The sequence below is a fragment of the Tauraco erythrolophus genome, chromosome Z (assembly GCF_009769465.1).
Source record: "Tauraco erythrolophus isolate bTauEry1 chromosome Z, bTauEry1.pri, whole genome shotgun sequence".
Taxonomy (NCBI): domain Eukaryota; kingdom Metazoa; phylum Chordata; class Aves; order Musophagiformes; family Musophagidae; genus Tauraco; species Tauraco erythrolophus.
Genome location: NC_141496.1, coordinates 57982287 through 58000704, shown reverse-complemented (window position 1 = coordinate 58000704; position 18418 = coordinate 57982287). Strand labels below are relative to the sequence as shown.

Here is an 18418-nt window from a genome sequence, read left to right as displayed (position 1 = left end):
GTGTATGCGCTGTTGAAGAAAAGGGAATAGTTTTAAAATCTGAAAGTTGTTTCCTAAATTAATGAATTGTAGCAGAGAAAATTGAGGAAGGTACGCTGCTGCTTAACTGTTGCTGGTATTCAGAAAGAGCAGTCCCTAGCTGCTGGATGGCTCAGTCATGTAATTTTGTAGCACAGGAAAAGGTGATAATATTTCCGCTTACCCGTTCATATTGACTCTTGAAGCAGAAAGACTCATTAGGTAGGAAAGTATCCTGAACATACGATTTCTGAAATAGCAGAACTGCCATGCAGAGGGGTGAGAAAGAGGCTTCTAAGAAGGGAATGGGAGGAGGGATTGGAAGTTTGGGTTGGATTTTTTTTTTTTTTCCCAGCACCAAGGTGCTATTCTCAGAGGAAGGGCATTCATTAGTCATTTCTAAATTTATCTGAGTTGACAGGTCTTTCAGAAGCCTGCAAAACTCCCAAGACCATTCCGCATATCCACATTGCCCTTTTAGGCTTTTAAGCTAAGACTGCTGTCTGCAAATGTTATCTGCCCTTACGTCAGATAATGTAGGAGTCTTTCTTTGAAAAACACCGGATTACTTGTTTGTCTGACTCTGCTGACAAGGCAGATGTTATGTATAGAAATGACCGGGCCATATGGCTAATGAGGATGCCCTTGAATGTACTGAAGAGCACAAGCACAGTGGAGATATCTTTCCGAGAGTAGTGATTTTATCACACCAGGTTTGATCTTAAAGGCTGTGTCAGCGTTAACAGGTAGTGCAATAAGAGCAGGTCTGTAGATGAGTAATGTTGAGGACCCAGTGTGCATACTATATATATTTCAGGAGATTTTGGTTTTGGACTCGCTATAGCCTGGTCCTGTGGAGTGAATATGCGTTAGGAGTCCTGAGTTAACTGCTGGCTTGGTTATCAGAAAGGGATTCTGTTCGTGCTCCGAGATCAGCTACGATGCGAACTGAAGTCCAGACTCCCGTCTGCCCCCAGCAGCTGCAGTCAGACTGATCCAAACGAAAACGCAGATGTGGACACACACCTTGACTCTATCAGTCAGGCAACATATAAATTGGGAAATTTGGCCTCAACTCCACCTGCAGAATTATTTCCACGAAACAGTGTAAACATAATTAGTGTGGCTGTACTCCAGTATTCTTCTCCAGCATCTAGTTGCATGGTGGGTGGCAGCAGTGACTGTGCTGCTGCCACCGTTTGCTCTGAGTCTAGTGCTGGGAGGTTATGTCTCCAGAACCCTGTGCTGTTCTTTACTCAAAATTATTTCACTTTTTTGCTTGGGGTTTGTTTTTTTTTTTGGCGAGGGGGTAACACCACTTTGAGTACAGGAAAGCTCAGCGGTCTGTCTGTTTAAAGAATATCTTGACTTCTTGTAGATGCTGGGTTTTTTCCCTTTGAAAAGAGAAAATGGATTTAAAAGGTACCTTCTGTACACGTTACAAGAACGATTAACATTGACCGTAGGGTATACTAGGCTCTTACAAGAGCAAAGCAGTGCTTACAAATCTCCAGTGATGTGGAGATCTTTTAAATTGTCTAAAATTCGTTAGTTTACAGGTCTGAATAGAAGTACAATTCTGGGTGTAGAGTCTATGTGTGAAAAGTATGGAGTACCTTTCATTATTCAGAATTGTTTTCATTTCCTGACTACTGCTGCTTCTACAAATATTTTCTACGCCACAGGATGAAAAATTATGTTTTAAATACCAGTAAGGGCTTTTTGCCTTGTGGCCAGTCTTTTCAATTTATTTTTGCTATTGATGTATCTGCTACTATGATCTAGAAAAGGCATTCACTAACTTGCATTTAATTTTCTACCTGGATTTAGGCCACTGAGCATTAGGGACCTGGGGGCTTAAAAGCCCCTTTTAGTGTAGTAGTCATTGTTTACTGTGAATTGTTTTGTGCATTAGAAGTATGTTCCTCAGCTGTGTAATTTTTACCATACATAGTTTCAATAGCACACGGCAGTGTTTTTGGCTTTGAAGCTTCAGCTGCATAAAGGAGTCGGCAATCTCTTTCTTGTAGGTGTGCGTTGTGGTTTTAGCCTGGCTGGCAACCGAACACCAGGCAGCCACTTGCTCACCCTCCCCCCAACTCCCAGGGGGTGAAGAAGAGAATCAGAGGGCTAAAGGGAAGGAGACTCATGCGTTGACATAAGAACAATTTAATAATTGAAATAAAATTAATAATAATAATGTCAATAGTAATAAAAAATATTAACAGAATATACAAAGGAGTGATACACAGTGCAATTCCTCACCACTTGCAGACCAACACCTGGCCCGGCCCCAGCTAGAGATCCTGGAGGAGAGAAATCCCAAAACCGTAATCCTGGAAGAGAGAGAGAGTGCTTCCCAGCCAACTCTCGTCTATATATTGAGCATGACATTGCATGATATGGAATATCCCATTGGCCAGGTTGGGCCTAAGCCCACATCCTAAACCAGTGACTGTGGGTCCGTTGCTTCGACTGTGCCCCCTCCCAGCTTGTTGTGCACCTGCACACTGGCAAAACATGGGAGTCTGAAAATTCCTTCATTTCTTAGCAACAACTAAAAACATCAGTGTATTATCAACATTCTTCTCATACCAAATCCCATACTAAATCCAAAACACAGTGTTATTCTAGCTACTAAGGGGAAAAATAACTCTATCCCAGCTGAAGCCAGGACAGCATGGTGGTGGTAGCAGTAGTAGTTATAAGCCAAATGATATGACACCACAAAGAAATCCTTAGTCCTTTCCTCATAGGTGTGATGGTGGTAGCAGTGGTAGTGGTAGCAGTAGTAGTAGTGAGAATAATATGACTCCTTGTGCTGGTTTACAGTGTTGCTGAAGCCTCCCAGAAAATAAATCCTGGGGATTACTTCTGCTCTGATGTCTCTGAGGTTTAAAAAAAATGTGATATTCAAGATAGTTTTGTAACTTTTAGTTATGTATCCAAATTTTACTTTTACGAGACTAACTTTAGGTACACAGATGGAGAAATTTAACTAATTTCTCTGTGCTTCTACTTCTCCATCTGTAAATTTGAGATAACTGGTATTCACTTTGAGAAGAAGTTTTAAATAAGCTGACAGACTGGACTATCAGAGAGGATGAGTTATTGAGGATATACGTTACATCGTGACAGTGCTTGGGGAAATACTGTAGAATATATTTGATGGCAGTTAAAGTTATGACACTTGGTCACTGCTCACATGGAATATAATTTGCATTGATGTCTTAGGAGTCATTAAGTGAATGTACGCTTGAGGGCAGGACAAGATGTATTTACCTTGTGGTTTATTATTGTAAGGACTTCTTAATTAAGCTTAACTTCTTACAGGAGGTGCTGAAACAGCTACAAGGAAGCATTGAAGATGAGGCAATGGTGTCTTCTGGACAAATTGACTTACTAGAACGACTTAAAGGTAAATCTAGAATTATATTTTAAGTAGGTTAATTGGATTCTCAGTTGTTTAAGATAATATATTCTAACTCAGCTGCATCTTCTTTCCAGTGCTGACTTAGATAGTTAGGCATAGTCTCCATGCCTGTTATTTTTGCTAAGCATTTTAAGACACGTTCTCAAAAAAAAAAAAAAGTTCTATGCTGCTTTTATGCTTTCGCTACTGTTACCCTAGGGCTTCATATAAATTGCTTTTGATATAAGTTGCATTTCATTTGGTTCTTCAGAAAAAATAAATTTGTTTAAATTAATGATGGATTAGTTCCACCAATTTTCTAAACTTGTTTGCATGCCCTGCCCTCTCCATGTCATATTACTGGAATTGTATCTATTGTGCTGCAAATTGGTGCTCTCTTCCCTAGACCATGTGCTGGAATGTGCACCATCCCATTATATGGGATGTAAAAAGCAAGCCCAGACCACTGACTCCCTGTATACCTACGTTATCCCTACTTCTCTGAACCAGAAATATCATAGAGGCTCTGTGCACTTAAGGACTCTCTGGTGAGCAGACTGTCATCAGTTACGTGACAGTGAAGCGTCTGCAGGATCTTTGAGAAAGAAGCTATTAGGAAGTGGGCCACAAGAACGGTCCATGTGACATTTGTGCAAAACTCTGCCCTGAGGCAGGAAGGCTTGTGTGGGGATACTGTTCTGGTTGTCAGGATTGCAATCTGGCCATCCACTCAGATGACTAGTATTCTCCAAGTGTGCCATTGAGATTGGTTTTGTTCTGTGGATTCCAGTGCAAAATATTTCCATCAAAAAATCCTAGATTTGTTCAGGAAATAAGAAATTAAGGTAGAAATTATCTTTTAAATTTGTGCTCCTGAGCTTCAATTCTGAAAATGTTTGCTCTTTATTATCCAGAACTGAACTTGGAAAGTACCAACTTCCCTGGAGTGAAGTTAAGGCCAAAGGTGTCCGCGCGTTCGTATGGGAGCCGAGAAGGGTCTGTGTCAAGCCGTTCAGGAGAGTGCAGTCCGGTTCCCATGGGATCGTTTCCACGAAGAGGATTTATGAATGGAAGCAGAGAAAGCACTGGTTATTTAGAAGAGCTAGAAAAAGAGAGGTAAATTTCTTGTTTTATTCATCGAGTATGGATTGACTTCTAATTTTAACCAGAAGGTTTACTGGCCCAGCTAGTATTTAGCTATCATGCATATGGTTTTGACCGCTTCCATATTTAGCTTGACAGGTAAGGAAACCAGGAATCTATGTTGTATTTAGATGCACACAAAAAATATTAAAAAAATCTTAAAACACATCGTACAGTTTCTACTGCTTCTTCATATATGCATTTCATTTGTACTGTTTGTTGGCTGAAGATTATTTTGATCACCTGATTGTCAGCATATGAAGTATGTTTAGACAGAGGGAGTGAAGCATCCCAAACTGCTGTATCTCCTTTCCACTGTTGATAAGTAGTGAAACTGTAACAATGTGATGGTGCAATCTTTCCCTTTTTTGCCAATGGTTTTAGCTACTGTAGCTGATTGATCAGTTATTTACTCTGTCTTCAACATGTTGTTCGCATCTGATGTTTTGTGTTGACAAAATCATGAAATTTCTTTTCTTGGAAAGTAGTGGTATCCATTTAATAGGAAGAAGATACTCTCGGTCCATAATACAGATTGGAAGCACTGTATCAATCACTTAGAAAGGAAATGCAAAGTAAGAGACATGCAACTGTTTCCACTGAAGATATCTTTGTATCTTAAAATGATCCTGACTGAAATCCCAGATTTTTTCAGAGGCCTGTCTGTGAGACAGGGTTTCCTAAAGATTTGGTCATCGACTGCTACTTAATGGATAGGATGTTAAGCTAGAGGCTGTGTCATGGTTTGATGTGGAGGGGGGGGTGGTTCTGGTGGCAGGAGAGGGATTTTGCTCCCTGCGACCTCCCCGGTTTTGGATCCGGGTTAGGCTTAGTTCTGTCCACCGGATCAGACTGCCATCCCCCTCGGGGTTGAGCCAATAGGGCGCCTCTGCGAATTGCCCTATTTAAGTCAGGACAAGGGAACCGGAAAAGGTGCTTCGCCCAGGATCGACCAGAGAAGGGAGGAGGGCACTGCCCCCGCTCCCTGGCTCCCGGCCGGGCGGCTGCCTGCGTCGGGCCGGCGCCGCCCACGGAGAATGGCGGCGGCGGAGCCAGCTGGGGAACTCGGGGGCACCCCACTCCCAGGGTGCCCACTGGGCTGAGTTCACCTGGAGAGGACTGAGATCTGAGAGAAACAGCTGCATCGACACCAGGTCAGTGAGGATGGAGCGGGAGGAGGTGTGCCGGAGCCGAGTTTCCCCTGCGGCTGATGGTGAGATAGCAGGCTGCCCCCCTGCAACCAGGACGGCCTCGGTGGAGCAGCGACCCACTCGCAGCCCGTGGGGAGAAGATGCCTGAGCCCGAGGATGGTCGTGTTGGGGGCACGGCAAGGCAGAAAGGCATCTGGAGTCTTCGTGACGACCCACGCCGGAGCGAGTGGCTACAACTCCCTAAGTACCCGAGACTGTGGTATAGCCCACACCGGAGCAATCTGTGGGGAAGGATTGTTTCCAGTGGGCTGGACTCACGTTGGAGAAATTTGTGGATTTTTCCTCGTGGGTAGGGGATCCATTGGAGCAGGGGAAAAGGGTGTAAGGACTCCTTCTCCTTTAAGAAAGAAGCAGCAGTAACAGGACGGAATGAACTGACCTGCACTCCCCCAGTCCCTGCCCCCTGTGCTGCTGGGGGGAGGAGGTAGAGCCGGGAGGAAAAGGAAGGTGGGGGGGGGAAGGTGTCGGTTTTAAGATCTGGTTTTGTTTCTTTCTGTCCTCTCAAGTAATCGGTTTTTATTTCCCTTTGTCCTTCTAAGTAATCATTAATAAACTGTTTTGCTTTGAGAAAAGCGCTGCCTGTTTTGCCCAGGACCATGGTTGGTGGGTGCTCCCTCTGTTCTTGCCTCAACCCTCAGTCCTTTTGTTTTTTTTTTCCTCTCCTCTCTACTTTATTGGAGAAGGGGAGACTGTGTGAGTTTTAGTTGCTGGATCAGCCTAAAACCACGACAGGCTGCAAAACCAAATAAATAGCAACACAGTATTTTTATGCCTAGTAGTTGTTAACAAACAAAAAAATCCACTTTGGAATCATAATACGAAAGTTTGGTGGGTAATAAGTGGTTTGTGGGCAGCCCTTCAGAACACCCTCCCCCCTCTAAAAGGCCTTTCCTGGTGTTTAGTAAAATTTTCACAGTCAAGAGCTGAAAGGAGTATGCTTTTCCTCCAAGGTACTGTGTCTAAGTCTCTTTCATTCTACTGACAGGAACAAAAGAAAGTAACTTCCCATGAGTATGTATTGAGCCTCTTCTAGGATCTGTTTATTTTCCTTGTCAGGATCAGTAATCATATTTGTTCCATCACATAAAACCTAGATTCCTGAAGAACTATATAAGAATATTTAGGAATTTGGGAAATCTCTTCCCACTTGCTCAGGCTGGTCTTCAAGAATCTAATGCATCTGCCATTTTCCATCTTGACAAAACAGTGTACTTGTTTGTATTCTTCCAGTGCTATTTTTGACTGTGATACTAAAATCTTTAACTGTAGTTAGGACTTTGTTATGATTCAAGTGAACTCCAGGTCACTTGGAACAAGGAGTATTAATTTATAGCAGCTGGAGTTCTTCAAGGTGGTTAGCACATCTGATTTATGATCTGTGATCCTTTCCTGCTCTCCTGGCTTCTAAGGTGATAGTTCTTTGGGCTTTTTTCTCAGTGATAAAGACGGCTTAGGCAGTGAGCTGGTCTTTGTTCCAAATAATGCTGAAAAAAGAGATAAGGATGTTTAATTTCAGTGAGTTTAGGCAGTGTTACTGTCACAGCTGATGGGGTGAAGATTGTGCTGTGGAGAAGATGATCTGTAGAGACATGGCCAGCCCACATCTGACTTTATTATTAGTTAAATGATGGATAATCCAAACTGCCCAATTCTCTGTGTTGTTTCAGGGGATGTGTAGGAACATGTAGGGCATTGATGTGGAAGCTGGGTAGCCAGACGAATCAGAACTTGAGGTGCACGGTGTAGGACCATGTATCTGAAATCACTACAATTTCTGAAAGAAAATGAACCACTTATTTTCCTATTCTTTGTGTCTGAACCTGTTTGGCATACTTACTAAGTTTCTGTGTTTCTAAACATATATATAAACACATCTTATTTGCTAATAGAGGTTTTTTGGCACTTAAACAGACTTTCAGAGAACTCATGGAACTTGATAAGCTTCAAAATATTAACATGAATTAGAAGAAAATAACATTTTTTTGAAAACCTGCAGCAGGGGAACATTTCTACTCAGTATCCTAACACACTGGCACAATGTATGCTGCTTACGGGCAACAGTGTTTGGATGAAGACCAAATCATGTATTAACTGTGTGTGAACTTGGCAAATGCACGAAATGTTTATTAATAAACTAATTCACTACATGTTTATTAATGTAAACAAGTAAGAAACAAGAAAATATAGCTTGAAAATGTTGATTTTGAGCATTTCTCTGTCTCATGACTTCTTTCTCCCTCTATTCTTATCTCCCTTTGGGTGACTGTATGACTTACCTAAGTCTTGACAGCATCTATAAGCAGTGTTTCATTTTCAAGACTTTTTTATCACCTACCAATTGAAGTGAAAATATTAATTATAATTTGCATAATGCAAGCAGAGTAGCGTATAGTTTGTTTCCCTTCTCTCCTTTAACTGGGAATAACATTGACATAGTCATGCAGAAAAGATTTCCAAAAGAAGAAACCAATTTCCTGCATTCGTTCAACTTCTATTGTTGGGAGTTTCAAAAATACCACATTAGAGAAGTCTTTCTAAATACCCTTCAGAAAAGCAGTTCAAATTGGAAGCTTTTCGTTAACTCATAAAAAATTGTGTGAAATTCTAAAAGCTTGCTTCATTTGCCTTGCTGCATTCTCACTGAACTTGGCAGTGTATGACAGAGAACAGAATTTTCTCTGATACTGTGAAAGTCCTGATACAAGCAATTTTTAGTATAAAAAGATGATGATGATGATGATAATAGCTGCGCTGGGTTTTTCCATCAGTTTTTTTCCATTGTAAGAGACGACTCTTCTACCTTAAATGCTTTCCTAACCTCGAGTTCCAGAAGGCTGAGAAGGATCCATATTTCTGGTTGGTATAGTATCTGATAGTAATGTTAAATGCAGCTTATCAAGACACGTCTGCAGAGACTTGCTGCTTATTTGCAAGGAAACTGAAGTGCAGCCTTTTACAGTTGTACCGACCCTTCAAGCTTTGTGCTGAGAGACCTTAAAGACATTGTTAGAACCTGAGTTCTCACGGAGCAGTGATACAAAGCTAGTAATCCCAAATAAAGCATTACTCAGAAGCAAAAATGACACTATTAAATTTAAAGAGTTGCCCTCAGGTCATGCGTTATGTTGTTTATGGAGCACTGATGGTTCTTAAGTTCTTTTTCGCTTCTAGCATCCATTGTGTGTGTCAAAACAGATTGAATGACACAGTGTGTCACAAACTGAATACCCTACATTTTACAAGAGGAACTTAAGTCATAAGTTCACTTAGCTGAAAGTAGTCCCTCTGGTTTCTACTACCAGTTCTTTGACATCCAGAGGCAGCATTAGTCATCGTTTCACATTTGCAAATCCTCACATGGTAAAAATATTTTTTATAAGGATTGCATTAATTATGCTTTAGCAAATTTGATTTCATGAACTGGACACAACTGGCGCATGGGCACCTAAGTCGGAAAAACAGGGAGCCATGCAGAATGCCTGCAAGTGCAGAGATCACATGGCTGGGGTACGTGTTAAGAGGATGGGCAGGTAGGAGGCCGAAAAAATTTTCTTCACAGGCTTTCCCCAAGCACCATCTGTCAGCTTTTCCTTCAGTATGTCTAAAGCACTTAAGGAATGCCTACCAGCCCCATCCATGTGGCTGAAGAATTACTGTTTTCCTGTAATCCTGATAGCTGAAAAGTCGGTGCAATTGAAATTGAACTTTCCGAGACTCATTTTGGAGTTTTAGAAAGCGGCGTTCTTTATTGCGACACCGGGTGCACAGGGAGTATCTCCTCCTGGCATGGACACCTGCCTTCTGGACAGAAACTTAGTTGTACACTGTGATCATGCATATTCATAACATTTTTACATATTCGTTGTCATTCTCTTAAACAGTTGGTTAATTTTCTCTCACTTTACATGCAAATTACTTCACATGCTCAGTTCTGTTCCTCCGCCCCTTCCTTTTGGGTCTGGGGTGTATTTAGGGTAAGTGGTCCGTGAGTTGGTGGTTGCGAAATCTCCCCCTGCCGGAATTACCCTTTCCCCCAAGTCACTGCATGTTCACAGCTCAGAAAAACATGAGAACAAAGTTTTTACAGTTTCTGGGATGTTCTCTCCAAGGCCAGACAGTTCTTGATAAGGAGTCTCCCTTCTAATTACTTCTGGCAGCTTCAAGGATGGTCTTCTTGTTATGTTCTTTAGGTATGTGTAAACCATCTACTAAACCCTTCATGAAATTCTTACACAAAAATTTTAACCCATTCATTGTTGGGTAACAATCCTGTTACGCTTACCTGCAACAGTATAGCAATTGTTGTTTGTTACTTTTTTTCACTGATTTTGATTGTAAACCTGTCTGATGTGAAAACTGCCCAGTAAATGACTTAATGTATAGTCTTGACATTCTGTTTCAACGTAACTGTTGAACCAAATCTGGAAACTTATGTCATTCTGTTCATGTTTAAAAATATTCAGTGCTCTTAGACTTGTGTAGTTTTTCAGTCTCTTGCAGTTGTAGTGAGGGATCATCCTGTCAATTTTAATTGTCCATTTCAGCACTGGTCAGGTTGCTTGCATTGGGTATGGTGTATAAACGTTAAGTCAGCAAAACTAGTTTGAAACATTTTTAAAGCAGTAACTAAGTCGAACAGATCCTTTAAAATAGATATTTTTAAATTCTTTCTTCTACATGAAGCTCTGTCATGTGGAATTTTGATTATCTTCATCTCAAATCATGACTGGAATGCATTATCAAAGTAGTCAGGGGAAATCTTTATTTTTATTGTATGCTGTGTTCTTGTTGCTTAACGACTTACAGTAACTATCCATGTGTTTATGTGCTTTATAAAGGTTCATATGGCTCTTGCTTAGAAAGACCACAACCTGAGTTTAGAGAAAGTTATGCAGAAGTTAAGGGATGGGAAATAATACTGATCACACTTGCATGCAACTTTCTGTCCTCTGGCGTGTTAATGAGCAATATTAAAATGTCAGAAGGAGGAAGAGTACCTGTAGAAAACATTTATAAGAAACTAATAAACTTGTATTTAAAAAAAAATAAAAACACCCCCCCCAAAAAAAAACACAAAAAAAACCCAGAGTAGCTTTTCTGTATACTCCTGCTAGCCAGATTTTACCTCAAAATTTTAGTATCTATTTTGAATAGTGTTGTAACAATGAACACTATATAACTATGTTAATAAAATTTACAACTATATAAGTGTAGTTCATGAAGGATTGATAAAATAGCATGTAAAATTTCTAATAGATTTTTTTTCTTGATAGTCTGCATATATTAATCTTCTTATCTTTCTCATATACTACTAAGGTATGCAGTGTGCTTATGATACCCATTTAAAATGTTTTAAACAGCTGCACATGTATCCTGTCTATAACATTTGATGGAAAATACTCTTCTAAAGTATTTTCAATACTCATAGCTTGATTTTATGTGCTTTACCGATAGATTGGTGACAGAAGTTAGTCGGGAGGCACTGCAAAGGTCAATGAGATAATTTAGTCCAATAATGTTATTCTGGGATATAGATACCCCTGAAAACGCCCCAGGCTTTTCTTAAATGTAATTTGATGCATTATACAAAGCATATTGTATAAAAGAAGCAGGATGCAAGTTAGCACATAAATAATAACTGGTTTCTGCTTTCACAAAATGGTGTAGATTTCAAAGTGATTTTGTAGAGAAGTGTAGCTGTCTTTTATAGATGTGGACTTGATATACAAGAAGCTACTGACTTGCTTTAACACGGAGGAGTGGACAGGTTGTTCAGCTGGGGCCGAGAACCGCACCCACCTTATCAAATGTCTTCTTAGTGCCCTGTTCAAACCTTGTTTCTCCTTTAACCTTTTTTTATGGTTATCAATGCCTATTTCTGTACCTCTATATGGCAATGAGGTCTTAATAGTGACACATTTCCTGCTTCTGTTTTTAATAGATCTCTTTTGCTTGCGGAGCTTGAAAAGGAAGAGAAAGAAAAGGACTGGTATTATGCCCAGCTTCAGAACTTGACTAAAAGGATTGATAGTCTCCCCCTTACTGAAAATGTAAGTACCTTCAGTATGCTTGGTCATGTATCTGGTCCTATGATCTCTTAGATGCTGTGTATATTTTAAGAATTTGATGACATGCTCTACTGTCATTTTAATTTAAAATACTTTTATTCACTGTGCGAAGGTAGCAGCCTAAATAATGCATTTTTCATATATAGTTTTACATGTTAAAATTCAGTACCTATCAGTACAAGTGTCAGTGATTTTCAGCACTGAAAAGTCATTATGACAAATGAATTGTCAGTACACTGCTTCTTTAAGTCTTCCCCCCAAAGGTCTTTTTTCTATCCATGCTGTTATTTAATGGATTCTTTTAGATTTGAGAGCAGTATTAGCATAAGATACAACTTATGCAGGAGCTCTTAATTCGTAACAGCAAATAAAGTTATACTATAGCCTGTGCAGGTATTGTTGCTCTAAGCTTTTATTTTGGCATCTCCAAACTATTTATAGTCAAGTCACCATTATCTGGGTTAACGAGGATGTCTGATATGCCAGATAATACAGGTTTGCCTGTTACCAGACCTCAGCAGCTTTGAATATATTTGCAGTGCATTCCTTCACACATACAGTGTTGGGAAGACCTGCTTGCCCATCTTTACATTCATACCTGATCAGGAATCGGTCAGTCTCCTGTAAGTGGAAATAGACGATGGAAACACTTCTGTGGGTGGGGTGAAGCAGCTGGACTTGAGCAAATCTGGCACTGAGTCATGACTGAGATTATCAAAACACCAGAAGTGAAGAGTGTTCTTCTGAAAAGGATCTTACAGTCCTTTACCAAAGGCATTATCATGTTGGCTGTATCTGTGTGACTCTATTGTAGGTTTTAATATTGTCTCCCTATTCATAGATAATCAATTAACTTTGCTCTTCTTATGAGTAGAATGTCTTAACTTCTACATTGTCTCTTTTGTGGTAATTTGTACCCATTTTACTAGTTACTCTAGCCATGGTAGAATGACAGATCCCATTTTTTTTTAGTAGCATTTTACATGTTTGCAGAGATTGTCTCTTTTGACTCTCTAAATTGACAACCTTGGTGAAGTCTTCTGGGAGAACTGCTCTTGGAGACTAATTTATTTTCAGACTGATTAATTGACCAAAACCAGGGAATTGCTTTGCTCCAGCCTTGAAAAATCTGTCAAATGGAATGCCTTCCCTTAAGTTTTGGTGATGTTCATGAATTGAACACTTGTGCCTTTTTCACAGGATATTTAAAAATAGAGTAGATAGCAGTAGTATGAATACCATCACTACATGCAGTAGTTTGATAGCTCTGAATATTTTTGAAAATACTAATTGAGATGGCACACATAACAATTTTGTTGGTATGTTGACATATGTTAGTAGCCAGATGTCCAGGCTCGTGATGAATGAGACTGTCTCAATGTTTATGTATTATATTTAGTCATTTGACAAAACATGCAGGTTATCCGTTGGCTGAACAACATTATGTGCTCTTTGTTTTTAATAATGCGGTCGTATTTTAAGGATCTATTACTGTGTTTTGTTTATGAAGCTTGGTGTGGAAAAGTAATTGTTCTGCTTTTGTTCAGAGAAATATGTAGTTTACGTAAATATTATTTACTAAAATGCCTTCTCTGTACTTCAATTTCAGTTCTCCTTGCAAACAGATATGACCAGAAGGCAGTTGGAGTATGAGGCAAGGCAAATCAGAGCTGCAATGGAAGAACAGCTAGGGACGTGCCAGGACATGGAGAAGCGAGCACAGGTATAGTTTGTCTTTCGTTATTAGAAGGAATGGAAAAAGTTTTCCTGCATTTTTATTGGATTATTGGTAGTTGTATCTTTAAACTGTGTATAAACACAGTGATACCTCAGAGCATTTGATTAGCCTTTCAAATGCAAAAATAGGAATCAGAACATAGGAAATAACTACTCAGCAAAAAGTATCCTCCTCTGCCTGTTTAAAAGAAGACTTGTGAGTAGGCAGAGGTAGACAATTTCTTCAAAAGCAAATATTTTCTTACTATTTGCTTATAATTTATTACCATTTTAGCTTTAAACATGTATTTGCAACTCCCTTATTTTTTGCATCTGTCATGCTGAATTTTTTCATGCCTTTAAGTTTAGAATGAAATCCAGCTACTATTGTTAAGTTTCCTTGACCAGAAACCAACCATGTATCAAGAAGCATTTGAGAAGAATTTTTGAAAACAATGTGTTCAAGTAAAATGTAGTTCACATATGTATCTGGAAGTTGCTTCTCTCACCAAGACTTGTTTTGTGTTCATGATGAGGACATGTACAATTCTGTATGCAAATCATGTTACACACATTTGGAAGTATATCTCAGAAAGTAGTTCTGTGGAATCTGTAAATGGAATAATCAGTTGTTTGCTGGTTATGAAGACTATTCCCCCACATTAGTAGAGTGACAATTTGAATTATTTATTACCATTTATTTCCAGAGATGTTAAATAACTAGCTTGGTAAGATAATCTGATTTTTTTTTTATGATGAATGTTACAAAAATAAGCCTTCTCAATAAAAATTGTCTCTTTAGGCTCTATTTTTTCTCACCATACTCAAAGCAAAATTTTGCTATGTAAGAAACATTTCTAATTTTATTTGTAATTGGAGAATCAGCTTTAAAATTTAAAGTAATGTAGTAAGACTTTTTAAGAAAATACATATGGTTATAAGTGTTTAACAAAACAGATACCCTGCAATGGTCAAGTATGTACGTAAAGGCTGTGTAGGGATTTGCCTATATAGACGTACTTGGAGAGACCCAAGTTTAGTCTGCCTGGATAATTGTTTCTGATCTGGAAGCCGTACGGCTGTGTTATCAAGGTTTATCAGCAGCCGTGATGCCCTGCACAAATTCAGCTGTGCAACTTGGGTCAGCCAGTCCTGAGTGAAGGCAGAGCAGACCCAGGGTTGCCTGCAGATGCCTGTTACGACTTTGACACTAGAACCTCTGGGAAAGTTCTCTTGCTGCTAACAAGCTTAAGCTAGAGTAAAATGAAATAAACTAAATACATAGGGTAGGCGACTGGCAAAATTCAGAATGTACTCAGGGAATAAATGAATTTTTTCAGATAAACAATTTGACTGTAGTTATATCACTATGGAAGTAATTAAGTTGTCCCTAAAGTATCTTCTTCTCTGCTTGTTCTTTTTTAATTTTGGGGACAGGGGAAACGATACCAAGAAGATGTTGAAGTATTTTATGGTTTTCCAAATTAATGTTTGCCCATGGGTTTATCACAACTGTTTTATTCTCTATATATATGTAGAACACTTACATACTTAACAGATATTACCATGTCTATTGTGATTATATAATGATTATAAAATAGGAAGTAACTACTTCTGTATGTGCTTCTTGTGAATTTGACTGGTAATTCCCCTTGGTTTCATTTTACCATCGACAGGTGCCAAGACTGTGTAAAAGTTCATTGATGTACAGATACATAAATGCAAATTCTGTATTATTTCACTGTAATGTTTAAATGTGCAAAGTGAACCATTCATATTTGGCAAGTATAGTGAACTTGCTAGTTTTTCAACTTTCTGCTCTGTATTTTCCTTCCATCTTCATTGATTGTGATACACAATACAATGCAAAATGTAGATGGAGGGGAGAGAACAGCTCAGCTATATAAAGGCTGGCATTGCAGACATCTCTGTATTAAGAGTCCCAAAGATTTATTCTGTGAGAGAGCTGATAACCTTCTGTTGCCCAAGTAATTGATGTACTAGCCACTCTTTCTTGTGGACCTTAAAATAGTGGCCTTCTCCCTCTTTCATCTGTCATGATTGGTCTCTGTTTCCTTTAACCTCCTCTTTCTGAAGCAAGTTAGCTCACAGCAACTCACTGTTCATATTATCTTTTATGAAGATTGTATATAAGCACACGCCCAACGTTTATTCAGAAAGTTGCATTGGAAGACTGTTAGCAATTTATTTTAGCTTGTTTAATTATTTACACTAACTTGTACTATACCCTTAAGTTTTTAACTTCACATGGTAGTTCTTACTTGAAAAAAAAAAATAACAAAAAAGCATACTTATCCGTGTTTTATTTTGACTATTCAAATGTTGTAGCTTATATATTCAGTAATAAGGGGAAGCAAACTTTAATTTCTGTAAAATATAAAAATTCCAAGACTGAAATCGTGTTCACATGATTTATTTTTCCTTCATACCAGAACAAGAAGAATCCCTTTTTTTTTTTTTAAGGTTTAGAGTTACTTAAAATCTCACAGAAAGTGCTCATTCTCGTAAGAATTTATCCCAAGATCCTTAAAAGCAGACCACTAAAGACAGAACAAAATTTGGATCCTAGAGTCTTGCACAGATGAAGATTTCAGCACTGTTAAGTTCATACAGTGTTCTTGTTTGTAAATGTAGACCAACCCATTAATAATTTTGTCTATTACGTATATTTTATTTGGGAAAAAAAAATTGACCTCTTAAAAACAAAATAATACTTTTTCTAGAAAGTAAAAATAAAGCGACTTATTTTTCTATCACTGTGAATATGGAGGAATTTTTTGTTGTTGTTGTTAGAAGTCTTATTGGACCGGTGAAATCCAAATAGTTTGGCACTTTCAATGTTAAGTTACTTTATTCAACAATTTGATGTTAATAAAGGTGATGAGTAAATACAACAGAATGAATGGGAATATACTATGAACAACTAGGAATAAAAAGTGATGTTTCTTGTACGCGTTCTAAAGTTAAAACCATTTCTGGTCCCTTTTCGATTATGAACCTCTGGTTTTGCGTGTTTGCTGTTAGGCTGTACGCCTTTGTGACAATAAATCCATTATTTTTTTCTGCTTTTACAGTCTTTGGTACAAAATGTGCTCCAGGTTAATGGAGCTCCTCAATTTCCCTGTAATACAAATAATGAATTAGGGGGAAGAATACTGGTCTGATGTTTATATCTCTGCACTAAAATTGGGACAGATGGATTGGATTCCTGTCCTTTTTGATGACTCTGTCAGTGATACTGGACAAATTGTGCAATATTTAATTTTTTTTTCCTCAGCTGCACAAAAATATTTCCCCATGTTTATGGGTGTATATACAGATACTCAGATTCTCATGATGGCTTTTATGGAATAAATTGCAGGCTTCACAGAAAGAAACTCAATTTAGGGGAACTTTAAGTCATTCTTAAAGACAACGAGAGACATATTCTGTCAGTCACGCATCACTTCACCAGTGCACAGTTATTTCCAGAATATATGCTCATTATCTTTCTAATAAACTTAAGAATTTCTTGATCCAGGAGCAAAGTGGGGATAAATTATTTATTTGCCTCATGTTGTGCTGCAGATGCTTTGTGTGCAGCTTTCAGATTTTCATTGGCATTTTTTCTGATGCTTTGCTTAACAGATTCAAATCAAATTTATAGTTTACTGTTTGTAGTTTCGCACCTCTACTAAATGTTGATGTTGATGATGCTTTTCCAATAGCTGCTTAGGATGCGTGTTTCAGGACTTCATTCTATTTTGTGATTTTATTTTCTTCTGTATTTCTAAAATTTCTGGATAACATTGTGTTTATATTCCATGTGCATCTTTTGGCATTAGCACCTTTAATTTAAAAGTTCATCTTATTTCTGTTTCCAGACTATAAAGGTGCTAAATAAGATTGGTTATAATGCAGATCCTTGCAGTGTGCACTAGATGAAGAAAGCCTTCCCTTTTTTATTATAGCATTGTAAATGTTAATCAGGTGAAAGAATCAGGATTTTTCTTTCAACTGTTTGTCCATTTTATTAAGCTATTCATCACACACACAAAAATACTATTTAAGCCGTTCAGTGTTCTATTCATATCCTGATAGTAGGGTAATTATTTTCTGCCCACTTTTAAAGTCAAATAATGTCAATTTACTAAATTCTCAAGTATATAGGGATATATAACTTTATATACTTACTGTATATACTTACTGTTTCACAGAATGGTAATGCATCCTGTGCTTCACAGTACAGCTTGTATGGAGTTTATGTATCCTGTAACATTTTGGGGTTTTAACATTTCCTTTACTTTACTAACCACAGAATAGTTGCAGTGGGAAATGAGTAGCAATATGGCTATAAAAGACCCTGATTCAGAGATGTCTGTAAAATCCCAGACGAACCCAAGAAGCAGTATGTATAGGAAAATTGTGCAAATTAACCAGAACATTTTTCTATACTGAATGTGTATTGTGTGACAACGACCTATTATATCCAAACAATTATGTTTTATTAAAAAACCAAATACTCACTATGTTTTGAGTGTTTGCAATCATGCCTGTGTTTTATTATGAAGAACATTGGAATTACCACTTGATTGAAGTAGTTTTGTTTTGTAGTCAGCTCTATTTGCAAAGAACTCTTCATATTGTCATTCCATACAGTAAGTAAAAGGAGTTTTGAACAAAATCAAACATGAAAATGCATTCATTTCAGGCAAGGGTGGCAAGAATTCAACAAATAGAGAAGGATATTCTGCGTATACGACAGCTCCTGCAGTCACAAGCAGCTGAAGCAGAGGTTAGTGAGCAATTACTTGCCTTCTTTTTGTTATGGTATGTATCTTTTAAAAAAA

At 38.3% G+C, this 18418-nt stretch overlaps 1 protein-coding gene across 2 annotated transcripts in view; it reads left to right on the top strand.

Moving 5' to 3' along the window:
• The window catches only part of APC (APC regulator of Wnt signaling pathway), a 107244-nt gene that overhangs the window by 55743 nt on the left and 33083 nt on the right, over positions 1-18418 (top strand). For both annotated transcript variants that reach the window (XM_086630018.1, XM_086630017.1), the window contains exons 3-7: positions 3352-3436; positions 4345-4546; positions 11726-11834; positions 13462-13575; positions 18280-18363. In XM_086630018.1, the coding sequence (XP_086486144.1) occupies positions 3352-3436; positions 4345-4546; positions 11726-11834; positions 13462-13575; positions 18280-18363 (594 nt within the window). The remainder of the gene's footprint in view (positions 1-3351; positions 3437-4344; positions 4547-11725; positions 11835-13461; positions 13576-18279; positions 18364-18418) is intronic.